The 24,377-nt window shown below is 48.1% G+C and overlaps 1 protein-coding gene across 1 annotated transcript in view; it reads left to right on the top strand.

Moving 5' to 3' along the window:
• The window catches only part of DNAI1 (dynein axonemal intermediate chain 1), a 195,462-nt gene that overhangs the window by 25,328 nt on the left and 145,757 nt on the right, over window positions 1–24,377 (top strand). The window contains exons 5-12 of the mRNA XM_038743923.1: window positions 1,821–1,944; window positions 2,219–2,313; window positions 5,467–5,586; window positions 5,898–5,957; window positions 7,509–7,643; window positions 14,320–14,404; window positions 17,625–17,742; window positions 22,312–22,355. Of these exons, the coding sequence (XP_038599851.1) occupies window positions 1,821–1,944; window positions 2,219–2,313; window positions 5,467–5,586; window positions 5,898–5,957; window positions 7,509–7,643; window positions 14,320–14,404; window positions 17,625–17,742; window positions 22,312–22,355 (781 nt within the window). The remainder of the gene's footprint in view (window positions 1–1,820; window positions 1,945–2,218; window positions 2,314–5,466; window positions 5,587–5,897; window positions 5,958–7,508; window positions 7,644–14,319; window positions 14,405–17,624; window positions 17,743–22,311; window positions 22,356–24,377) is intronic.

The following is a 24,377-nucleotide window of genomic DNA, read 5'->3' as shown; positions in this document are numbered from 1 at the left end:
TAATAGTGGCAGAACAGTGCTGACAGTGATGTGGGTAGAAATGAAGACTCAAGTTCTAGCTCTCCTCCTTGCGTACCTTCCAACCAACCTAAGAACAATGGGGGTGGGCAGCAGTGAGCAAAGCCCCCTCCTCCCTTAGTGGCCGGATAGTGGTAATGGAGGAAATTGGAAATCACAGGGCCCCTTCTGAGAAGTTGGATGACTTATACCAAGCCCCTACCAGGCCCTGGCTCCCTAATCTCACAGAGGAGGGTGCAACCTGTTAGATGCTGATGTACGTTCTTGGAATCCTTATCCACATCAGTTTCCAGCAGTAATAATGATAATAATTGTGTTATTAAGTGTTTGCTATGTACTAAGCACTGGGGTGGATACAAGCAGATTAAGTTGGACACAATCCCTGTCCCATATGGGGCTCACAGTCTCGGATGACGTAACTGAGGAGAAAGAGAAGTGAAGTGACTTGCCCAAGATGAAAGTGAGGAAAGACTTGGTTTGGAAAAGTAGAACAGGAAGGGCATTCCCAACAGGAGGATAGTGTGAGCAGTGGTTGGGAGGCAGGAGACTCGAAGGCAGGGATGGTGAGATGGTAAGGCAGGTGTTGAGAGGAGAGAAGACACCCATCCCTCGAGACCAAATATATGGAAAACTCTCATAGCAAGTAACATTAGGTAAAGCTTTGAGCATCCATGTAGCTCGTGTCAAAATTCAGACCCCTGCCTCCCTGCCCCCAGCCAAAATGAGTTGCATCCCATCTGAAAGACTTAGAGTTGTTCAACTCTGTTCAACAACAACTCTGTTGTTCAGTTTTCTAACTCGGATAGAGGGGTGACTCTTGCCCACTGTCTACTCCAGAATGGGCAGGAGGAATGACAGAAAGGGCTCGTTCACCTTGGCTCCCCCGGGGTCCCACCTGGAGGACTGAGAAGGTGGACCTGGTGTTCTATTTCTAGGCTTTGGAGAGGAAGGGGGTCGATGAGATAAGAGCCTGCCCCAGACTCCAAACTGAGCGACCTTTGGAAGAGAATCCCCTTCTGGGAGAGGCACACAGAGGAGTGCATGAATGGAGAAATGCATTTATGGTTTAAGGTTCACACATAGAAAAGAACTCCAGTATGCCTCAGCGGAAGCCTATTTATTAAAATTATTCCAGGAAAGATATTCCTTTCAAGACCTCCCTGCAAGCCAATCTGCCTGACTTCTGCTCTGTGTTCCCTATTTAGAACCTCTCTAAGGCTGGCCCCCAGAGCAGGTAGTTTGAAATCTCTGGAGAACGAAGCTACTCCAAGTCCCGTGAGGGGAATGTTGGACGTTTGCCTCCTCTGTGAGATGGGGAGACAACCGAGGGCCCCTGACCCATTCATTGGTTGGTTCTTTTCCGGGGAACCCCAGCAGACGGGCTTTCAAGGCCACTCCTCAACTTCTGGAAAGGGGCCAGAGTGAAACTATCACAGCTAACTCACAGCTATGGTTATTCAAACCCAGGCATAAGAGTCAAAGGGATGGGGAAAATGGAATTAATCTGGGAAGCAATCAAGGTATAGAATGTACTGAGCACATGCTGTGTGCAGAGCACTGAACTAAGCACTATGAAGAGATTGACACAGTCTCTTTCCTTCGGAGGCTTACAATCTAGTGGGGGGCAAGCAGGCCATAAAAGAGATTTTGGAGAGAAGTGGCAGCCTTGAGTGATATGTGCATAAGTGCTGTAGGGGGAAGGATTTGTGGAGGGGGGATTTGTGGGGCTTCAGTGGCACAGAAACTCAGACCACTTCGTCGATTCACCTGTCTGCGGGGTTAACCGTGCCTTGTTTCTCTAGGAACGGACTTATAAACCTATAAGCAGCGTGGACCACATGGCAATTCACTTCAGTCTGGATGGCAACATGGTCCTCAGGGACTCAGATGAAGGCAGGCGGCAGAGTGTCAGATTGGAAATGCTAGGTAGGTAGGCGGGTGCCTCAGTTTATCCTGAGAGGACTTGGGGGAATGCTGCCTCCCTATTCCCCAGGAGACTTGGGGGAGTGCCAGGGAGGTAGCACTCTGCCCCTCTCGGGGTAAACTGAGGCATCTGCATAACCCCCTCCTCTTCTTGCCCTGAGAAAGCACCAGATCTCCCAGGGCCGAGAGCCCCCATGGAGCCGGGAAGCCATCTCGGAAGCACGTGTGGGCAACGCTGCTCAGCTGGTCTGTCTATCCTTTCTCTCCTCCTCCTCAGAAGGTGTATCCCGCGAGTCGGCGGTCGTGCCAATGGTGGAAACAATTGAAGAGGGTGAAGAACCCAAAGAAGAAGGAAGCAAGACTGACTTGCCGGTACTGTTTCTCCTCTTCCCCTGCCCTTCCCGGGTCTGAAGCATGGGAAGGAAAGTTGGAGAGCCGTTTGGATTTGGAAGGCAAATTCAAAACCCTCCTTTTGTCCAACCCCGTCTCCCCTGGGCCGGTACAAATTTCAATTCTTTCCTTTCTCAAACCCCACCCACCTCACCAGCCACTTTCCCAGGTTCTCCAGCCTTGACCCCTCTGCTATTTAGTGAGAAATGAGATCTTGCCCTGTAATGAGGAGCAGGGGGAACCCTGGCAGACCCCCGGCAGGAAGCCACCTGCCTGTTGCAAACAGGCATGGGAGCTGAGGGTGGAAGGTGGTCTGTCCTGACTGCTCTATTGGTGGGTTTCTCCCATGACCCTCTAGGGCCCACCTGCTCAGCTAAGCAAAGCGATGATGAGAGCTCTATTTAAGCATCTTCTCTGTGCTCCACTGGGGTAGATAAAAGATAATCAGGTTGGAGACAGTCCCTGTCCTACATGGGGCTTCCAGTCTAAGTGGGAGGGAGAACAGGTACAGAAATCCTCACTTTACAGATGGGGAAACTGAGTCAGAGAGCAGTGAAGCGATTTGCCGAAGGTAACACAGCTGGCAAGTGGAGGAGGTGGAATTAGAACCCAGGCTCCAGACCCGTGCTCTTTCCTCAAAGCCACACTGCTTCCCTATGGGAGGGCTATTCTCCACCTCTACAGCCACTGCAGACTCTAATATATGCATTCATTCAATCATATTTATTGAGCCCTTACTGTGTGCAGAGCACTGTACTAAGCACTTATATGCTAATATATGCCAAATATTTTCCCCTACTTAAGAGGCAGCAAGGTCTTAGTGGGAAGCAGCATGCCCTAGTGGATAAAACACCGGCCTGGGAGCCAGAGGACCTGGGTTCTAATCATTGCTCCAACACTTGCTTGTGTATGACTTTGGACAAGTCATTTAACTTCTCTGTATCTCAGTTTCCTCAACTGCAAAATGGAAATTCATTATCTGTTCTCCCTCGTACTTACCCCATGAGCCCCATGTGGGATGGGGACTGTATCCAGCCTGATAAACTTGTATCTACCCCAGTGCTTGACACAGAGTAAGTGCTTAACAAATACCATAAACACACACACGTGGCCTGGGAGTCAGGAATCCCAGCTCTGCCACTGACGTGCTGTGTGACCTTGGGCAAGTCACTTAACTGCTGTAAGACTCCCTTTCATCATCTGTAAAATGGGGAGAAGATACCTCCTCTCGTTTCCTCTTAGATTGTGACCTCAATATCTTGTATTTTCCCCTAGCACAATGCTGTGCTACCTCAGTTATCTCATCTGTAAAATGGGGATTGAGACTGTGAGCCATATGTGGGACAGGGACTGTGTCCAACCTCATTTGCTTGTATCCACCCCAGTGCTTAATAGAGTGCCTGGCACATTGTAAGCACTTAACACATATCATAATTATTAATTATTATTATTATTATTACTTTTCAGGGCTGCACAGTTGGGGTAAGGGAGATGTCTCCTACTCTGAGACTCCACTCAGGAGAGCTCCATTGCTCCTGGAGATCAGACTAGAGCCTGGAAAGGCTGAGGTAGTCATTCATGGCCACGCAAGTGTAGGTTTTGAACCCTTCATTTGATTCGTCAACTACTCCTGTGTGGTCTGAGCGAGGCCAAACAGTCCATGAACTCAGAAAGAGAGGAGTTAAGGAGAAGTTCTGGGGGTGTTCTCCTTCTCTACAGTGCTTCCAGATTCTTTAGAGAAACACCCTCTAAGCTTCCAGCTTCACAAGTGTCCGTTTAATGTGCATGAGTTCCTCTGAGTGTTTGGCTTGGAGGAACTTTATGTCTCAATTTCCTCATCTGAAAAATAAGAACTAAATAACCCGTTCCCCATCTCCACTAGGCGATGAGCCCTACCTGGGACAGGGACTGTATCCAACCTGATTATCTTGTAAGTACCCCAGTACTTAGTACAGTGCTTGGCACATAGCAAGTGCTTAGGAGCTATAACAATTATTATTATTATTTTCCCTCTCTAATTTATTTTAGTATCTGTCTCCTCCTGGAGCCTGAAAACTCCCTACCAATAGGGCAGGGATTGTGTGTACGTACCCTATTGGTAGGTACAATCTTGATTTTGGGCAAATCACTTCACTGCTCTCTGACTCAGTTTCCCCATCTGTAAAGTAGGGGTTCAGTACCTGTTCTCCCTCCCACTTAGACTGGAAGCCCCATGTAGAACAGGGACTGTCTCCAACCTGATTATCTTGTATCTACCCCAGTGGAACACAGAGAAAATGCTTAAATAGAGCTCTCATCATCACTCTTCTTAGCTGAGCAGGTGGGCTCCAGAGGGTCATGGGAGAAACCCACCAATATGACTCTGTTGCACTGAGTTTTTCAAGCTCTTAATACAGTGCTCTGTACTCAATAAGTGCTCAATAAATACCATTGATTGTTTGATTCATATCATTAACCTCCCCTCACAAATCAGTGACGTATGGGAATTAGCCCATTCTACCATGTCTGCATCATCTCCAGACTTCTTCCCTTCTTCTTCCCACCCCCACCATCATTCTACAGTGTACAGAGCACTAATAATAATAATAATTGTTGTATTTGTGAAGCATTTTCTATGTGCCAGGCACTGTACTAAGTGCTGAGGTGGGCAAATTAGGTTGGACACAGTCCCTGTCCAACCTGGGGCTCAGAGTCTCAATCCCCATTTTACAGATGAGGTAACTGAGGCCCAAGGAAGTCAAATGACTTGCCCAAGGTCATACAGCAGATAAGTGGTGGAGCAGGGATTAGAACCCATGATCTTCTGATTCCCAGGGCCATTCTAAGTTCTTCTGTCCTCTAGGACCTTCCTTAGTGTAGAGCAGCTTTCCACATGTCTGGGTGACCCCTACTTGCCTGGAGGCTCTGGCAGAGGCCCCTCTGGAGATGCACATTAATAGTTTTCTGCCTCTTGTCCCGATGTAATCAAATGTTCACCCTGGCCTTGGCAAGGGCTGCCTTCAATGAAACCATTCCTGGATTTCCTTCTTTCTGGTGCCTCTTCTGGAGAGCCACACGTTCCCTTTCAGAGGTCTAGTGGAAGGGAATTCCTCAGTCTGGAGGGATCAAACCGTGCCTTCTTTTGTTTCCTCTCAGGTGGCAGAAGAAGCGGCAGAAGTGGAAGAGCCAGCTCCTAAACTGATCAAGGAGCAGAAGCTCACCAACCAGTTCAACTTCTGCGAAAGAGCCTCTCAGACGTTCAACAACCCCTTACGAGTATGGCACCCCTTCCCACTCCCTCCCCTGAAGCTCCCTGAAGGTACCCAGGTGGAGGCTCGGGACAGAACTCCTCAGCAGAACTGCCACCCTTTGGGGAATATCCCTGAGAATTGATTAAAACTCTGAAAAGACCACAGAGAGTCGGAGGTGTGAGATGCTTAGAGGACCTGTTCTTTGGGTGCCCTCCTGGACAGTGCCACTAACTCTTAGGGATGAGCCAGCTAACATCCCCAACTTGCCCTCAACTTGCCTGATCAGATGAGGAAGGGCATCACGTTGATTTTGATCACCATTTCTTTCTTCTGAAGGACCGAGCCTGCCAAATGGAGCCACCCCCAAGAGACACCTTCTCTGCTATGGCCAATCAGGTGTGCACACCAAGTTCCTGGACCCGTTTTGGGCAACAAGGGGGACATTCTTGGGGAGAGGCTCTAGTGGACTGATTTAATTCTGTCCCCTTGCGTGACCGGCCTTTAAGGTGCCCAAGGGCCCCCCCTAATACTGAGATAGAACCCTTCCCAGTCTTCGTTTCTCATCAGGGAACCTAGGCAGAATCTCCCCCCTTCCTTGTGTTTCTCCCACAGAGACTGAATTCGCTGGCCAAAGATGGGGTTCCCTATGGAACTTAGGTCTTCCTGGGGCTCTAACCCAAACCCACCGAAGCAGTCCCCTCCCCGCCCACCCCCCCAGGCAAAGATTGGCCACTCTTCAGCATTTTTATAGGAAAATACCATTCCGAGTTTTACAGGAGGGATTGAAAAGATGGATTGACCCAAATAATTCCCAACCCTGGGGATCAAAGTCTGGGATGGCAGCTCTTTGGAATTCGCAAGGTCTCTTCTTGATTGAAGGAGGGTCTGTTCTGCTTGGAGAATAATTGGCTAAATAAATCAGGCAGAGATTTAGATTGAAACGTTTAGAAAAAATGCAAGGCATTCTTCTTCCCATGGGTCTATAATAGAACAGTTTCTAAGGACTGTCTTTATATTTTCTTGCAAAATGAAATGGAAAAGTAAGATTCAGACACGAGTTCCCATATTTATGTCATTACTTACTGTTCTCAAGATAATGGCAGGAAAAGAAAATCTGACCCAGGCACATTTTGTTTTATTCCTGCAACCAAAAGAGAGTCGAGGTCAGCCCCAATGTACAAGGCGATTTCTGTTTTTGGAGCATTTTCCTTTTTTATGGAAAAGTAATTTTCCTTACAAAGTGACTCTCAGGTTCTTTTTCTAACACTGTAGGAGGTCTTTTAAAACACAAGAAAAGATTTCAGGAGGAAAACATCCACAGTTAGGGGTTTTCATGTAGAAATGTACCGATGCAGTTAAAAGATGGCCAGAGGTTTAGGTGCAGTTATAGTTAGACATTAATACAATTCCTCATCCGTAAAATGGAGAAAAGGTTGGAGAACCCAGAATGCTAGTTGCAGGTCCTAGAATGCGGTGGACAATCGTACAGCACTGGGGTTAGACAGATGCTCAATGGACTCCTCAGGTCTGACTCTGGCCTGCAGGTTTGGGCCCCCCCCCCACCCCGGCAACACCTCCCAAGAGTCACTGCTGGTAGAACAATTGCCTGATGGGCCAGGCTGGCTGGGTTACTGGAGTCTCTGTTTTGTTCCTGTCCATTTCTTTGGGTTTTTTTTTGGGGGGGGGGGGGGTTTCAAATCGCCCAATCTAGGTGCCTGCAGATGTGTCGTGAAAGTGTGACCTTTTAAAAACCGTTTGATGCACAGCAGTGCTAAGGCCATTTATTCACTTCTCGCCGTCCCCACAGGCTGTGAGTGGAGGGGAGAGTGTGTTCAGGCCCTCAGTTGCAGCACTTTGCTCCTTTAATGGGCAAGTTCTGGTGAGAAAGCGATGTTTAAATTGCATTTCCCTTCGTGGGTCGTTTTTCTCTCCATTACCCCTGTTCAGTGGGAGATGTATGACGCCTACGTGGAGGAGCTGCAGAAGCAGGAAAAGACAAAGGAGAAGGAGAAGGTGAAGGCTCCGGTGGCGAAGCAAGCAGGGAAAATCGCACGGAGGAAGTCGAAGTCCCTGGAGCCCCAGGTATCACCAGGGGTGGGGAGGGGTCTTGCAGTGGGGTCTGGGCAGAGACTTGTTTGATTGGAAGAGGGGCATTAACCCATACCCTCTCCCCCTTCGGAGGATCTGTGGGGAGATATGGCACATATCTCAGAATACCAGGGCACTGGGGAACCTATTGAAGCTTGAAGATGGTAATTTGAAAATGAACACATGAAAACACCTCCCCCAGCAGGTGCTGCAGCTGAAAATATTGATCAATCAATGGTGCACTTACTCTGCAGAACACTGTACTACATGCTTTGGGGAGTACAATAGAGTTGGTCGACAAAATAATAATGATAGCTTAACCAATATGCTTACTATGTGCCAGGCAGTGTACTAAGCACTGGGGTAGATATGAGCAAATCAGGTTGGACACAGTCCCTGTCCCACAGGATTTACAGTCTTAATTCCCATTTTACAGATGGGGTAATTGAGGCCCAGAGAAGAGAAGTGACTTGCCCAAGGTCACAAAGCAGACAAGTGGTGGAGCCAGGATTAGAACCCATGACCTTCTGACTCCCAGGCCCGTGCTCTATCCTCTAGGCCAGCTGCTTCTCTGCCCTCGAGGAGCTTACAGTCTAGTGGGGGAGGCAGACTCTAAAATTAGAGTAACAGAATATAAACAATAGAATGCGAAGATGTGAACCTAATTGCTAGGAAAGGGAATGTGGGGCGATGAGCACCCAAGTGCTTAGTGAAATGGAGTTTGCTGAAGTGGCTTTGGGGTTGAGGAAATAGGCTGGGAAGATGAGAGATGAATCAGGGAAGACCTCCTGGAGGATACGTGATTTCAGAAGGGCCTTGAAGACAGGGAGAACAGGGATGTGAAGGGGGAGGGAGTTCCAGGTAAAAGGGAGGGTGTAAGCAAGAGCTAAGTGGCAAGTGAAAAAAGAGTGAGGCACAGAAGTAGCTTGCTAGAGAGGTGATGTAGGTGGGCTGGGATATAGGGGGGCAATTGAAGGTTAGGAATTATACCATGCCTCCAGGAAGCCTAGAGGTATTTTCGGAGATGCCTGTTAAAAATAAGTGCTCATAACTTTATGTTCTGGGTGGTGATCTACAGGGGATGGTGAGTATTGTAATAGAGGTCTGATACCTCAGCCATTGCTGCCAGCTCAAAGGCCTCCAGGAGCGGATTGGAAACCACACTGTACCGAACCTGCTTGCTGCATTTGTCCACCTGGTTGATGGTTTTCATTTTTCACCCCCTGCAAGGGTGACTTCCTTAAAGCACACTGGCAAGTCAATTCAGGAGTATTTATAAAACCCCTTCCCTCATCAGCCAAAGATGAGCGCCCGGGGCTTACCGACTCAGGGGTCCCCGCGGACCCAAACGCTGGCTGAAGGGTCAAAGAGGCCAGCTCATGGTCAGCCTCCTGGGATAACTAGCATGGCTGGTCCCCAGCACCCGTTTCAGAGCTGCCAGTTTACTTGTTTTGATGTCTGTCTCCCCCCTTCTAGTCTGTGAGCCTGTTGTGGGCAAGGATTATCCCTACTTGTTGCTGAATTGTACTTCTCAAGTGCTTAGTACAGTGCTCTGCACACAGTAAGTGCTCAATAAATACAATTAAATGAATGAATTAATGGATCAGGAGGGTGCAGGGCCTAAATGTCCTTGGCATGAATCTGTCTTACTGTCAGTTTGGGTGGGCAAAGGTCTGGAGACCTGAAGTCTGAGCTGGGTGATCCCGGAGAGCCAGCAGGGCAATTGTGCCTGGCTTTTCCTCTTGCTTTGCAGAACGCTGATTTTTTAAAATATTTGTTAAGTGCTTACTATGTTCCAAGCACTGTACTAAGCGCTCAGGTAGATACCAGTTAATCAAATTGAACACAATCCCTGTCCCACATGGGGCTCATAGTCTTAATCCCCATTTTACAGATGAGGTATAACTGAGGCACAGAAGATTGAAGTGATTCACTCAAGGTCACGCAGCAGACAAGTGGCAGAGCTGGAATTAGGATCCGGGACCTTCTGACTTCCAGGCCTGTGCTCTATCCGCTAGGCCACGCTGCTTCTCTATATTGGACCCCGGGTGTTTAGGGTGTTGGCCATTTCATTACAAGGCCGAGAGCCAGGGTCCAGCGTAATTAAATGCAAAGCCTTCACCGAAGCTCCTCTGTCATTGGCTGCTGTACCCTGAGGCGTTTATCCCAATGAATAGCAGCGCCAATCCAAGTCATTTGTTTTCAGAGCATTCCTTGTTATCTGGTTACACTATCTGATTCAATTAGTGTTATCATCACTGCACCAAATAATCTAGTTTGAAAAACCAGGCCAAAGTAAATTAGTGTCCTGGCTGGGTTTTGTTTCCCTTTGTAATTGTCCTCCCCACCCAATCCAGTGGAGGAAGAATCAGCTTTCCAAGGATAAATCAGATATATCCATAAGATAAATCAGGCGTATCCACTGGGAGGAAAGTTCAGCATTCTGTCAAACTGAATAAACAATGCCCTGCCCGGGAAACAGCCACTGTGATCCTAGTTTCTCTTACTGCTGCCAGAAAGCACAGATTTTGGACTCCACATTTTGATAATGATGTCAATGACATTGAATATAATAATGACGGTATTTGTTAAGCACTTACTATGTGCCAAGGACTGTTCTAAGCAAGCCTCCTGCCCAAAATGATGGAAGATGTTTGGTCCACCACACCCAGTGGGTTGAGAAGTGCCCATAAGAGCTGAGGTGAGAGGCTTTGGGATGACCACAAATGGAGCACATGAAGTTTATCCCTGGTTGTTGTGCAGGGCTTAAAAGCACCTTTCCCCTTTCACAGTGATGATAATAATCATTGTGGAATTTGTTAAGCCCTTACTATGTGCCAAGCACTGTACTAAGTAATGGGGGTAGATACACAATAATTAGGTCCCTAATTAGGTCAGGGGGCTCACAGTCTAAGTAGGTGGAAGAGCAGGTGTTGAATCCCCATTTCGTAGATGAGAGAACTGAGGCACAGAGAAATCAAGTGACTTGCCCAAGGTCCCAAAGCAGGTAAATGGCAGTACTCTTCAAAGCACTTAGTACATTGTTCTGCATGTAGTAAACATGCACTAAGTACCATCGATTGATTGATTGAACAATTTCTCTTTTTCTGTAGCAGTGCATTTGTCCTCAAGAGACTGAATGGCCAAATAGCACATCTGGTGCCACTGAGAAGATAGGTCTCATGCCTCATTTTTTTTTTCCTTTTGGTATTTGTTAAGTGCTTGAATCAGTGTCACTGTTCTAGGTGCTGGGGTAGATACAAGTTAATTAGATTGGACACAGTTCCTGGCCTGCATAGGACTCACAGCCTAACTAGGAGGGAGAACAGCAGCACTAGTGACAATTTTAGTTGTGAATTTGGTCAGCAGCATGTTGTACCTTTTCCTCTGACTGCTTCTGGAGCAACATTAGGGCAAAGCTGTCCTTAAAGCCTGGGACATCTCACTCACTGTACCTCAATCTTTTCTATCTCACCTCTGACCCTTTAACTGGAACACTCTCCCCTTTCATATCTGATAGATCACCATCAAAGCCCTCCTAAAATCACATCTCCTCCAAGAGGCTTTCCCTGACTAAGCCCTCATTTCCCCTACTCCCTCTCCCTTCTACAAGTGCACTTGTATCTATACCCTTTAAACACTTCGTATCATCCCAACTTCAGCCTACAGAACTTATGTACTTTTATGTAATTTATTTCAATATCTGTCTCCCCTTCAAGACTGTAAGCTCCTTGTGACCAGAGGGCATGCCTACCAACATGTTGTATTGTACTCTCCCAAGCACTTAATATAGTGCTGTGCACACAGTAAGTGCTCAAATCAATCAGTCATATTTATTGAGTGCTTATTGTGTGCAGAACACTGTACTTGCACTTGGGAGAGAACAATGCAACAGAGTTGGTAGATACATTCTCTGCCCACCTGGAGCTCAGAGTATAGAGTTGGAGAGAAATGTTAATCTAAATACATAAGTTAAGGATATGTACATAAATGCCATGGGGCTGAGGGTGGGGTGAATATTAAGTGGCTAAAGAGTACAGATCCAAGTGCACAGGTGATGAAGAAGGGAGAGGGAGTAGGAGAAAAGCAATCAGTCATATTTATTGAGTGCTTACTATGTGCAGAGTACTGTACTCAGCACTTCGGAGAGCTCAGTATAACCGAGTTGATAGACACATTCCCACAAAGATCGTACAGTCTAGAGAGGAGCTTAGAGTGTAGAGAGGAAGAGGGCCGAATTAAGGATGTAATTTGACTAAGATGTAATTTTCCTAAGGCTTTGAAGGTGGAGAGTGCGAGGGTCTGTCCAACATGGATGGGGAGAGAGATCCAGGTCGAAGGGGTTGGTGATGAAATAGATGACATCAAGGTACAGTGAGCAAGCTGGGACTAGAGAAGTGGAATTTGGTGTTGGGCTGTGGTAGAAAATCTAGACTATAAGCTCTCTGTGGGCTTGGAACATGCCTACCAACTTTGGTATACTGTACTCTGTTATACTGTACCCTTCACAACGTCACTAAAATCTGCCCCTTCCTCTCCATCCAAACTGCTGCCACATTAATGCAAGCACTCATCCTATTCCTCCTTGATTATTGTAACAGCTTCCTTGTTGACCTCCCTGCCCCCTGTCTCTCCCCATGCCAGCCCATATTTCACTCTGCTGCCTGGATAATTTTCCTTCAAAAACGTTCAGAATATGTTTCCCCACTCCCCAAGAACCTCCAGTGGTTGCCCATCCACCTCCGCATCAAACAAAAGCTCCTCACATTTGGCTTTAAAGCATTCAATCACCTTGCCCCCTCCTACTTCACCTCACTACTCTCCTACTACAATCCAGCCTGCACATTTTGTTCCTCTAATGCAACCTTCTCATTGTACCTCCGTCTCATCTATCTCCCCACCGACCTCTTGCCCATATCCTACCTCTGGCCTTTAACAGGGGGCCTCCCTCCTCGTATCAGACAGGTAACTGCTCTCCCCCACTTCAAAGCCTTATTGAAGGCACATCTCCTTCATGAAGCCTTCCATGACTAAGCCGTCCTCTCCTCTCCTCCCACTCCCTTCTGCGTCACCCTGACTTGTTCCCTTCGTTCATCTTCCCTCCTATCCCTACGGCACATATTACATATCTGTAATTTATTTATTTATGTATATTAATGTCTGTCTCCCCCTCTAGACTGTGAGCTTGTTGTGGGCAGGGAGTATGTCTGTTTATTGTTGCAGTGTACTCTCCCAAACATTTAGTAAGTATAGTGCTTTGTACACAGTAAGTTCTCAATAAATATGATTGAATGAATGCTCTCCCTAGCATTTAGTACACATAGTAAGCGATTAATAAAATACAATTAATTGACTGATTAATTGAAATCAGTGAGGTTGGGGGCAAATTGATTGAGTGTTTTAAAACCAATGGTAAGGAGTTTCTGTTTAACATGGAGATGTATGGGCAACTACTGGAGGTTCTCAAGGAGGGGGGAGATGTGGACTGAACATTTTTTCAGGAAAATGATCCTGGTGGAAGAGTGAAGCCTGGACTGGAGGTGGAGAGAGACAGGAGGCAGGAAAGTCAACGAGGAGGAAGATGCAGTAGTTGAGTTGGGATAGGATCAGCACGATAGCAGTTTGGAGGGAGAGGAAAGAGCGGATTTTAGCGATGTTATGAACTTAGAGCCGATAGGATTTGGTGACTTATTGAATATGTGGGCTGAATGAGAGGGATGAGTCAAGGATAACGGTCATATATACTATTGATTGATAGATTGATTTTTCAAATGGGGCTGACCATTAGCCCACCCCACTTCCCACAGCTTTGCCCCTGCACTCAGAAAGGAAAGTTGACACCATCCCAGCCGGATGGGCTCATTATCCATCCGCTGTCCTTCAGACTCTTTCAGATTTCCCTCGGCTAGGGACTCAGAACATTTCTCCTCAGTGCATTTCACAAGGCCCTGGCGATCCTGCCAAGGGGCGGGGGAGTCAGTGCAGTTGGAATCACACAGACTCCTGCTACATGCGACCACTTGACTTTCTTCTGAGTTGTTTTCCCCCTACCCCGCCCATTCCTCTCAATTTAGGGCTCTGCTTTGTGACTGAATTGAACTGGAGTTCAGGGGTCACAAGTTCAAGCCCAGAGAACAAGGTCTAAAAGGCCAGCTCTCCTGTCAGGTGGTAAGCTTCCCAGGGACAGGGGTCACAGCTTCAGCTTTCTTTGGCTGTACCCAGGGGCCTAGTACAGTGTGCAACCCCTTCCAGGAGGGTTTTAATCCATCAAAGCAGCATGGCATTGTGGATAGAGCATGGGCCTGGGAGTCAGAAGGTCTAATCCCAGCTCTGCCATTTGTCTTTTGTGTGACCTTGGGCAAGTCATTTCACTTCTCTGGGCCTCGGTTACCTCATTTGTAAAATGGGGATTGAGACTGTGAGCCCCACGTGGGACAGGGACTGTGTCCAACTTAATTACTTTGTTTCTATCCCAGGGCTTAGAACAGTGCCTGGCATATAGTAAGTGCTTATTATTATTATTATCATCTTGTCAATTCTGGTTCAGTCAATAGGGCCCAGGGCTCTGAAACTCTGGGGCCTCTGGGGAACAGACAGAGTGTTTCCCTCTCTCTGGAGCTGTAGAATGCTGACGTGGTGACCAATCTGTGTTTTTTGTTTCTCCTCACAGAGTGAAGATATAACCAAGGTGACCCAGGCAGCCAAAATAGTAGAACGGATGGTCAATCAGAACACGTTTGATGACATCGCCCACGGTAGGGTGCCCAGGGCAGGGGTCCAGCCTGGACTTCCTAATAATCATACCTGGGACCTGAGGAGCCAGTTGAGAAATGAGTGGCTAACTTTGCCATGAGATCTGTCTGTTACAGCCAGCTCACAGGCAGAGTTGGCAGTCTGTCAATTCCTGATTACGTTCCCCTCGCTTAACAGATTGCTTAATATTTTTCCCACCCAAGACCTGTCCATGATACCTGGGCATTCATCGCTCATCTTTAGGATGGCACAGGCCAGGACTGCCAAGGAAGGTTTTGGAAAGAGCCCCTGCTTGTCATTTAGACTGAATGATGACCTTGACCGATTTTCAGAACTACAGTTTTTAAAAGCAACCATTAATGAATTAGTTACTCTCAACACCCCGATTCCTCAAAGCCCACTCCTCCTCTCGCCACCCCTCCCCAAAGGCCTCAGAACTAATTTCCGCATCCATGATCTGTCTTCATTTAAGAGAAAATCAAATAGGTATCATTGGGATGCTTAAACTTTTTAAAAAGTTGCCTTCATTTAATATGTCAAGTATTTCTCAGAAAAAATATAATTAGGAAAAGGGAGGGAAAGGGCCGGGGGACAACCAGAATGGCCTGGAACTTGGCTGCAGTGAAAGAAAAAAAATTCCAGAATGGCTTCCAGAAAGAAAATTGTTTGGCTGCTGTGGTGGACCTCCTGTCCATGTGGGCCTCCGTGGCCTCCCCACTCATGCGAGCCCCAGCTGGGGAAGTACTGCCACTCCAGCCCCACTTCCAGCCCTTACTGCCATTAGTTTCCAGCAGCTTCAGTTCCCTTCACCTTCAGTATTCACCCCACCCTGATCCCCGAGACGAGGCTTCCCTGACTTTAGTTCCCAGGTGGCAACTGCACTTCTTGCCCTGTGCCGAGAGGATGCCTCCCCTAACCCAAACCAGAAAACTGCAAGGGCATTCCGGGCCCTTCCCCTGGCAGCACGGTGACTCCCATGCCCCTCCCACTTTGCCCTTCTCCCCTTTCTGCCCTCCTCAAAACTCCCAACCTCCATGGGCTGGGCCCAACTTCCAGTTAGAAATGGTTTTAATGTTTACCTCTGGTTAGGGAACCATGTTCCACCCCTGTTAAAGGTGGGAACTGAAAAAGCACTGCCGTTCTTGGGAAATTGGCTCACACATTCATTCATTCAATCAATCATATTTATTGATCACTTACTAAGTGCTGAGCTCTGTACTTACTAAGTACTTACTCTGTACTTACTTACTGTACTGTACTTACTTACTAAGTGCTGAATAAAAGTTAATAAGGTTGGACTCAGACCTTGCCCCCATATTGGGGCTCACACTCTTAATCCCCATTTTACAGATGAGGGAACTGAGGCCCAGAGAAATTAAGTGACTTGCCAAGGTCACACCGCAGACCTGCGGTGGAGCCGAGATTAGAACCTAAGATCCTCTGACTCCCAGGCCTGTGCTTTTTCCACTAGGCCATGCAGCTTCATGGCTAGGCTCCGAGGTGTTTGTACAATAATAATAATATAATAATGGCATCTATTAAGCACTTACTATATGCAAAGCAGTGTTCTAAGCGCTGGAGTTGTCCTGCCTGCAGGGAGTGAGGTGTGCTTGTGTGCGTATATGTATGTGGGGGTGGGCGGGGGGCAGAGGTGGGTTCCCAGCAGCTCATGGGGAACTAAAGGCAGACACGAAATGTCTGAGTCCTCCGTGGGCTTGGGGAATGGACCATGGGCCCCCTGGGTCTGTCTGGGCCTATCTCCTGCCTGAATGAACAGGAGCAGCTGCCCAAACCAAGGTGTGGTTGAAACTGAGTTGACTTGGGCCGCCTCCTGCTTCAGAGTCCTGCAAGCAAATCATCTGACTGGACTGGCTTGCCGTGGGCGAGGCTAGCAGCGGGAGAGCAGCATCCATGAACTGGGAAATGGGCAGGGAAAAGGGGGCTCTTAATGAATTTCTGCCCATTTGGCTCTGGGGAGAACTGTAGACCGAGGTGGAGTAGGGAGGCAGGGAAGTCAGGGGTGGGGGCTTATACTATTGCTGTCTTGTCTGCTGAGTTATTGGGGCGGCTCTAATTGTGTGTTCCCTAATTCAGGAACCCGTCCCGAATTTCTAGGTCAAACCTGTGCGTCTCCAACAGGAGAAGCCCTAGGCCAATTGAGAAGCAGTGTGGTCTAGTGGGAGGAGCACGGGCCTGTGAGTCAAAAGACGAGGGTTCTAATCCTGGCTCCACCACTTGTCTGCTGCACGGCTTTGAGCAAGTCACATAACTTCTCTGGGCCTCAGTTACCTCATCTGTAAAATGATCCTCACGTGGAACAGGAACTGTGTCCAACCTATTTATCTTATACTTACCCCAGCCTTTAGTACAGTGCCTAGCACGTAGTAAGTGCTCAATAAATACCATTAAAAATGCTTAGGAATACAGGAATAAAAGAAGATCTCATCCAACCTGATTATCTTGAATCTATCCCAGTGCTTAGAACAGGGCCTGGCATGTAGTATGCCCTCAACGGGGAACTTGTCAGTTAATTAATAATAATAATAATAATAATAATAATAATGGTATTTGTTAAGCGCTTACTATGTGTCAAGCCCTGTTTTAAGCACTGGGGGAGATATAAGATAATCAGGTTGTCCCACGTGGGACTCACAGTCTTCATTCCCATTTTCCAGATGAGGGAACCAAGGCCCAGAGAAGTTAAGAGCTAACGGGTGAAAGAGCACAAGCCTGAGAGTCAGGAGGCCTGGGTTCAAATCCTAGCTCCGCAACTTGCCCGCTGCGTGACCTTTGGCGAGTGGCCTAATTTCTCTGGACCTCACTTAACTCATCTGTGAAATGGGGATTAAATTATTATTCTCCCTCCTCTTTTAGACTGCAAGAAGTTAAGAGACCTGCCCGAAGTCACACAGCTGACAAGTGGCGGAGCCGGGATTAGAACCCTTGACTTCTGACTCCCAAGCCCGTGCTCTTTCCGTTGAGCCACGCTGCTAGTGTTGTACCTGCCAAGGGCTTAGTACAGTGCTCTGCACTCAATCAGTACCACTGATGGATTAAAAACACCCTAAAAAATAATAAAATAAGGTGACCTTTGAGATGAGATCAGAAAGCCAGGGATCCCATCCCTCTTTTTCCCGGAGGAAGGATGACCAGCCCTGAGGGACGGGGCCGTGGGCCTCCCTCCAGATCTCCCGGTCAGCAGTGTCCTCTTGCGCCTTTCAGATTTCAAATATTTCGAGGATGCCGCCGATGAATACCGAGACCACGAAGGCACTCTGCTGCCCTTGTGGAAGTTCCAGTACGACAAAGCCAAGAGGCTGGCAGTGACCGCCCTCTGCTGGTGAGTGCCCAGTGAGAACAGGCTGGACCCATTTCCCCGGGACCCAGGAAGGCCCCTCGGAGATGTACTTGGTGCAAAACTTCCAGCCCCAGCCCCAAAAGGCATTTTGAGGCCAAGGGTGAAGTGTTCAAACGAGTGCCGCGAGAAGAACCTCCCCTCAGAACAGGGAACTAGGAACCCCTTCTCTACCGGAGAAGCAGCGTGGCTCAGTGGAAAGAGCACAGGCTCTGGAGTCAGAGGTCATCATCATCATCATCAGTCGTATTTATTGAGCGCTTACTGTGTGCAGAGCACTGTACTAAGCGCTTGGGAAGTACAAGTTGGCAACATATAGAGACAGTCCCTACCCAACAGTGGGCTCACAGTCTAAAAGGGGGAGACAGAGAAGAAAACCAAACATACTAATAAAATAAATAGAATAGATATGTACAAGTAAAATAAATAGATAAATAGAGTAATAAATACGTACAAACATATATACATATATACAGGTGCTGTGGGGAAGGGAAGGAGGTAAGATGGGGGGATGGGGGGGAGGGGGACGAGGGGGGGGAGGAAGGAAGGGGCTCAGTCTGGGTTCAAATCATGGGTTCAAATCCCAGCTCCGCCGACTGTCAGCTGTGTGACTTTGGGCAAGTCACTTCACTTCTCTGGGCCTCAGTTACTTCATCTGTAAAATGGGGATGAAGACTGTGAGCCCCCCCTGGGACAACCTGATCACCTTGTAACCTCCCCAGCGCTTTGAACAGTGCTGTGCACATAGTAAGCACTTAATAAGTACCACCATTATTATTATTATTACTGAGGGTGTTCCAAGGGAGAAGAGCTTGCTCCCGTAATATAAGACCAGGACACCCTATGAACCAGTCAATCAGTCAGTGGTATTTATTGAGCACTTACTGTTTGCAGAGCACTGGACTAAATGCTCCGGGGGAGGGCACAATCTCGGCCCTCCAGGAACTTACATCCTAGTGAGAAATACTAGAAACCCCCTTCCACACTCTCCGGTGTTCTGGGGTAGAAACCAAACAGACCTAAAAGCCTGTTTTAAATTGGGTGACTGAAATCCCCTCCATTCATTCATTCACTCAATCGTATTTATTGAGCACTTACTGTGTGCAGAGCACTGTACTAAGCGCTTGGGAAGTACAAGTTGGCAACGTATAGAGACGGTCCCTACCCAACAACGGATTCACAGTCTACCAGCCACACTTTGTTTAGACGGGCTCTCAGGGCAGGAAACATGGGAGAATTTTACCAGAGACACTGGTTTCCATGCTGCCCCTGGGACTGCTAAAGAATGGGGTGTGGTAGTTGTGAATTCCAGATATTTTGGCAGGGAAGAAAGAGAGGCTAAGGGCCTGAGACTTTGTCGTTGCAACCTGGATTCAGGAGTAGTGAAGTGGGGCTAGTTGAAGGGAAGCAGCATGACCTAATGGGTGAAAGAGCACAAGCCTGAGAGTCAGGAGGCCTGGGTTCAAATCCTAGCTCCGCAACTTGCCCGCTGCATGACCTTTGGCGAGTGGCTTAATTTCTCTGGACCTCACTTAACTCATCTGTGAAATGGGGATTAAATTATTATTCTCCCTCCTCTTTTAGACTGCGAGTATCATGTGGGAGAGGCACTGTGTCTGATCGATCAATAAATCAACGAATCAGTGGTATTTATTGAGTGCTTACTGTGTTCAGAGGACTATATTAAATACTTCAGTGAGTAAATACAATAGAGTTGGTTGGTACATTCTCTGCCCACAAGGAGCTTACAGTCTAGATCAGTCCACAGTTGAATCTGATTTTTCTCTCCCTCATGGCTTGGAACTTAGGGGCTTAACAAATACCATAGTTTGTTAGTATTATTATTATTATCACCAAGAGGGAAACAAATGATTGGTTTCCAGACCAGATTTCACTGAGTTTTATACAAGTACCAGCCTGATCCGTAGTCTCATTGGTATAAATTGCTATAAATAATAGAGTTTTAGGAGGACTCTAACAGGGGCTCGGTCAAAAGAACAGAAAAGATGGGAGACAGAGAGAGGCCAGTGGAGAGAGAAGGGAGGACAAGGAGGAGAGAAAGGTGACCAACCCTCCTCCTGCACGGCATCTGATCACCTGTCCCTAGGACCCCTGCTGCTCTTGGGTGGGCTGTTCTGGGCAGACCCCAAAGCCCCACCCACAATCTGGTCACAGGACCCATCCCCTGCTTGCTCCTCTGACTGAGGCGTTTCAGATCATCTGCAATGTTTCAGTCCTTTTTCTGGCAGGTTTGAACACTACACCCAGGGGAAGGATGAGAATGATGAAAGAAACACTCAGGGTCCTTTATTGACTTAAAGGCAAATTTCAGATTCTTTTGTAGGATGGAAACGATTGTTGTCTATTGGTGAACATTCAGGGAAGAGGGTGAGGTTTCTTGACAGTGTCTTCTAAACAGCTGTGGAATATCCACCTGCCACAGTCTGCCAAGACTCAGGACACTGACCTTCTCCTTGAGTTTCCCCAAGCACTGTGCGGAAGCTAAGGGTTGCCTTGGCCGCAGTTCAGTCTTGAAAGCTAGAGGTGAGACTCATCACTGGATCTTAACCTGCCTTGTCCTCTCCTGATCTGGTCCCCTCCCTTATCCCCTCAAATCCCCCTACTGTCAAAGCCCCATGCATATAACTACCCAGCTGTTATTATTATTACTATCATTATTCATCATCATCATCATCATCATAATGAATTGTATTTTTGAGCGCTTACTAAGGGCCATTTACTACTGTGCACTGGGGTAGATATGAGATAATAAGGCCAGACACAGTGGGCCTCGCAGTCTAAGTAGGAGAGAGAACAGGTATCAATAATAGTATTAATAAAAGTGGTATTTGTTAAGCGCTTACTATGTGCCAGGCACAGTACTAAGTGCTGGGGTGGATACAAGCAAATCAGGTTGGACATGGTCCCTGTTCCACATAGGGCTCACAGTCTGAATCCCCATTTTACAGGCGAAGTACCTGAGGTCCAGAGAAGTGACTTGCCCAAGGTCACACAGCAGAGCTGGGATTAGAACCATTACCTTCTGACTCCCAGGGCCGTGCTCTATCCACTACACCATGATGCTCCCCATTCTGCAGATGAGGAAACTGAAACACAGAAAAGTCAAGTGACTTTCCCAAGGCCACCCAGCAGGCAGTTGACGGAGCCAGGATAGGTACTCTGATTCCCCGGCCTCTAGGCTCCACTGCTGCTAGCGGGCAAGGGAGGGGCTGGAAGGGCTGGGGATAGTCTTGGAGGGGAGGAGGAGGAGGAGGGAGAGTGTCAGATGGGGGAGACAGGCATCTGATGGCCCTGATGCTGACCAGCCCAGCTCCCAAATTTCTCCAGAGGAAATCAGGTGGAGGTGAGCAGCCTCAGGCTGATGGGAAGGGGGAGGCATGGCAGAGGATAGAGGTTGGGCGGAGAGGGACGTGGAAAAGGGTGCTGGAAAAGTCACTGAGAAGGGGTGAAGCTGGGCCCAGCCAACATTGCATTAGTCTTCGCGCCTTTTCCACCCAACATCTTGCCCAAGCAGTTGTGTTTTCCTTTGTGACAGCTGCAGTTTCAGGCTGAGGCTTTCAGTCAGCCTGACTGAATGGAAATGGACTTTCTACATTTGCTACTGTAGTCCTAGGACAGTCAAAGACTAGGTAGACCCTGGAGGTTTCTAATATGACCCCAAAACCCTCTCCCCCCCACACCAAAAAACATCTTCAGTGGGATCCAGGAGGGTCTGGCTTTTGGCTGGATGGCGGGAAGGGACCCGACAGTGGTGGAGGCATCTGCTCAGAAGGGGCAATAGGGAAACAGAAGAGCAAAAGGGGAGAGGCTGAACAGGTGTTTACTTCACTCCTTCTTTTAATAATTGTGGTATTTGTGAAATGTTTACTCTGTGCCAATAGCTGTACTAAGCGCTGGGGTGAATACAAACAAATTGGGTTGGATGCAGTCCCTTGTTCCAGGTGGGGCTCACAGTCTCAATCCCCATTTTTCAGATGAGGTAACCGAGGCACAAAAAAGTGAAGTGGCTGGCCCAAGGTCACACCGCAGACAAGTAGCGGAGCTGGGATTAGAACCCATGACCTTCTGACTCCCAGGCCCAGGCTCTATCCACTAGACCATGCTGCTTCTCTATCATACCCTCGCAAGCAATTAGCATAGTGCTGTGCACACAGTAAGCCCTCTATAAATAACATTGATTGATCGATTGTGCTGGCTGAATCTCTACACTGTGCTCCGGGAACCCAGGCAGTGCCACCCATTTTCTGGGCAGTGCCAGTTGGAGCCCCACTGCCAGGAGTTCAGGCCCACAGGCTCCCACTCAATGGAAAACAAATTGGATACCCTTAAGCAGGCCCTTATCGGCTTTTGTTAAAACTCCCAGCAAGCCCAGGGCTACGTCAGGAGCCCGAGTGGGATTCCTCAGGCCCGGGAGGGCCTGGGTTCTGCACACAGTAAGCGCTCAAGAAATATGATTGAATGAATGAGTGACTGGGTTTGCACGCCACTACTGGGCCTGGTTCTCTCTAAATGGTCTGTGTCTTTTCTCTCTAGGAACCCGAAGTACAAGGATCTGTTTGCAGTGGGACACGGCTCCTGTAAGTGACCGTCCCATCCCCGGGCTTCAGAGACTTTAACCTAGGTGTCGTTTTGAGTGAGGGGGTTAAAGTGGAATGGGAGCTGGGGGGAGGAGGAGCAAACCGGGCAGGGCTTGGGAAGGGCAGGAAGGCTCAGATGAGGTAATGGGTCACCAAGAGCAAGAGGCCAGGTGCCTGGCCCAGCATCCTATGGGGCTGAAGGCAGTGGCTTTCTGCCACAGCCAGAAACCCAGGTGGGAATGCCGCTGATTTTGTTTCTCCACGGATATGGTGCCTAGTGAATTAACTATTCTGAAAAGCTGGGGAGCTCTGTTGGGTGGCAGTGGGCACAGTTTCCCAGGAATAATAATAAAAATCATGGTATTTGTTAAGCACTTACTGTGTGCCAGGCACCGTACTAAGAACTGGGGTAGATACAAGCTAATCAGGTTGGACACAGTTCATGTCCCACATGGGGCTCACAGGCTTACATATGAGAAAACTCAGGCCTAGAGAAGTAAAGTGATTTGCCCAAGGTCACACAGAAGTGAAGTGGTAGGGCCAGAATTTGAACCCAGATTCATCCGACTCCCAGGCCTGTGCTCTGTCCACTAGGCCATGAGATGATTCCTTCACTCCCCTCACCCCCAAGTTATTATTTTTCATAATCCCAGGGTTGAGGGAAGGAAATGGAAGCAATTCCATGGAATGAAGTGGTTTGAATGTGGTATCTCCCCTGCTCCTCTGCAGTTTAAAAGTGATGTGGATCATTAGGCAGTCCTCCCTGCCCAGCATTCTACTTCCTCTAGAATGTCAACTCAGTGGGCAGGGAACATGTCTACCACGATAGGCAATGTTGACAGGATTGCTCAAGAAGTTGGGTGGCGTCTTTGGTGGGTCCAGCTCTCCCAAACCTAGAGAAAATTAATAATAATAATAATAATGGCATTAGTTAAGCACTTACTATGTGCCAAGCACTGTTCTAAGCACTGGACAACACTACAGCTCTTCAGACCTTCATCTTGGTCTGTAGTTTCATACCAACAATGCAGCCCCATTCTGACAGCTTCTCACAAGAGGTGATAGCTTTTTAGAATTTATTTATCTTTTTACTTCCTTTTCCATAATAATAATAATGATGATGGCATTTGTTAAGCGCTTACTATGTGCAAAGCACTGTTCTAAACACTGGGGAGGATACAAGATGATCAGGTTGTCCCACGTGGGGCTCACAGTCTTAATCCCCATTTTACAGATGAGGTAACTGAGACACAGAGAAGTTAAGTGACTTGCCCAAAGTCACACAGCTGACAATTGTCAGAGCCGGGATTTGAACCCATGACCTCTGACTCTCCGGTCGTTCATTCTCAGTCTCTTTTGCAGGCTCCTCCTCCCCCTCCCATCCCCTTACTGTGGGAGTTCCTCAAGGTTCAGTTCTTGGTCCCTTTCTGTTCTCGATCTACACTCACTCCCTTGGTGACCTCATTCGCTCCCACGGCTTCAACTATCATCTCTATGCTGATGACACCCAAATCTACATCTCTGCCCCTGCTCTCTCCCCCTCCCTCCAGGCTCGCATCTCCTCCTGCCTTCAGGACATCTCCATCTGGATGTCTGCCCACCACCTCAAACTCAACATGTCCAAGACTGAACTCCTTGTCTTCCCTCCCAAACCCTGCCCTCTCCCTGACTTTCCCATCACTGTTGACGGCACTACCATCCTTCCTGTCTCACAGGCCCGCAACCTTGGTGTCATCCTCGACCTCCGCTCTCTCGTTCACCCCTCACATCCAAGCCGTCACCAAAGCCTGCCGATCTCACCTCCACAACATTGCCAAGATCCTCCCTTTCCTCTCCATCCAAACCGCTACCCTGCTCGTTCAAACTCTCGTCCTATCCCGTCTGGACTACTGTATCAGCCTCCTCTCTGATCTCCCATCCTCTTGTCTCTCCCCACTTCAATCCATACTTCACGCCGCTACCCGGATTGTCTATGTCCAGAAACGCCCTGGACATGTTACTCCCCTCCTCAGAAATCTCCAG

Source organism: Tachyglossus aculeatus, chromosome 3, assembly GCF_015852505.1.
Source record: "Tachyglossus aculeatus isolate mTacAcu1 chromosome 3, mTacAcu1.pri, whole genome shotgun sequence".
NCBI classification, from domain to species: Eukaryota; Metazoa; Chordata; class Mammalia; order Monotremata; family Tachyglossidae; genus Tachyglossus; species Tachyglossus aculeatus.
The sequence above is the reverse complement of the archived record's forward strand: the minus strand, read 5'-3'. Positions and strand labels throughout refer to the sequence as shown.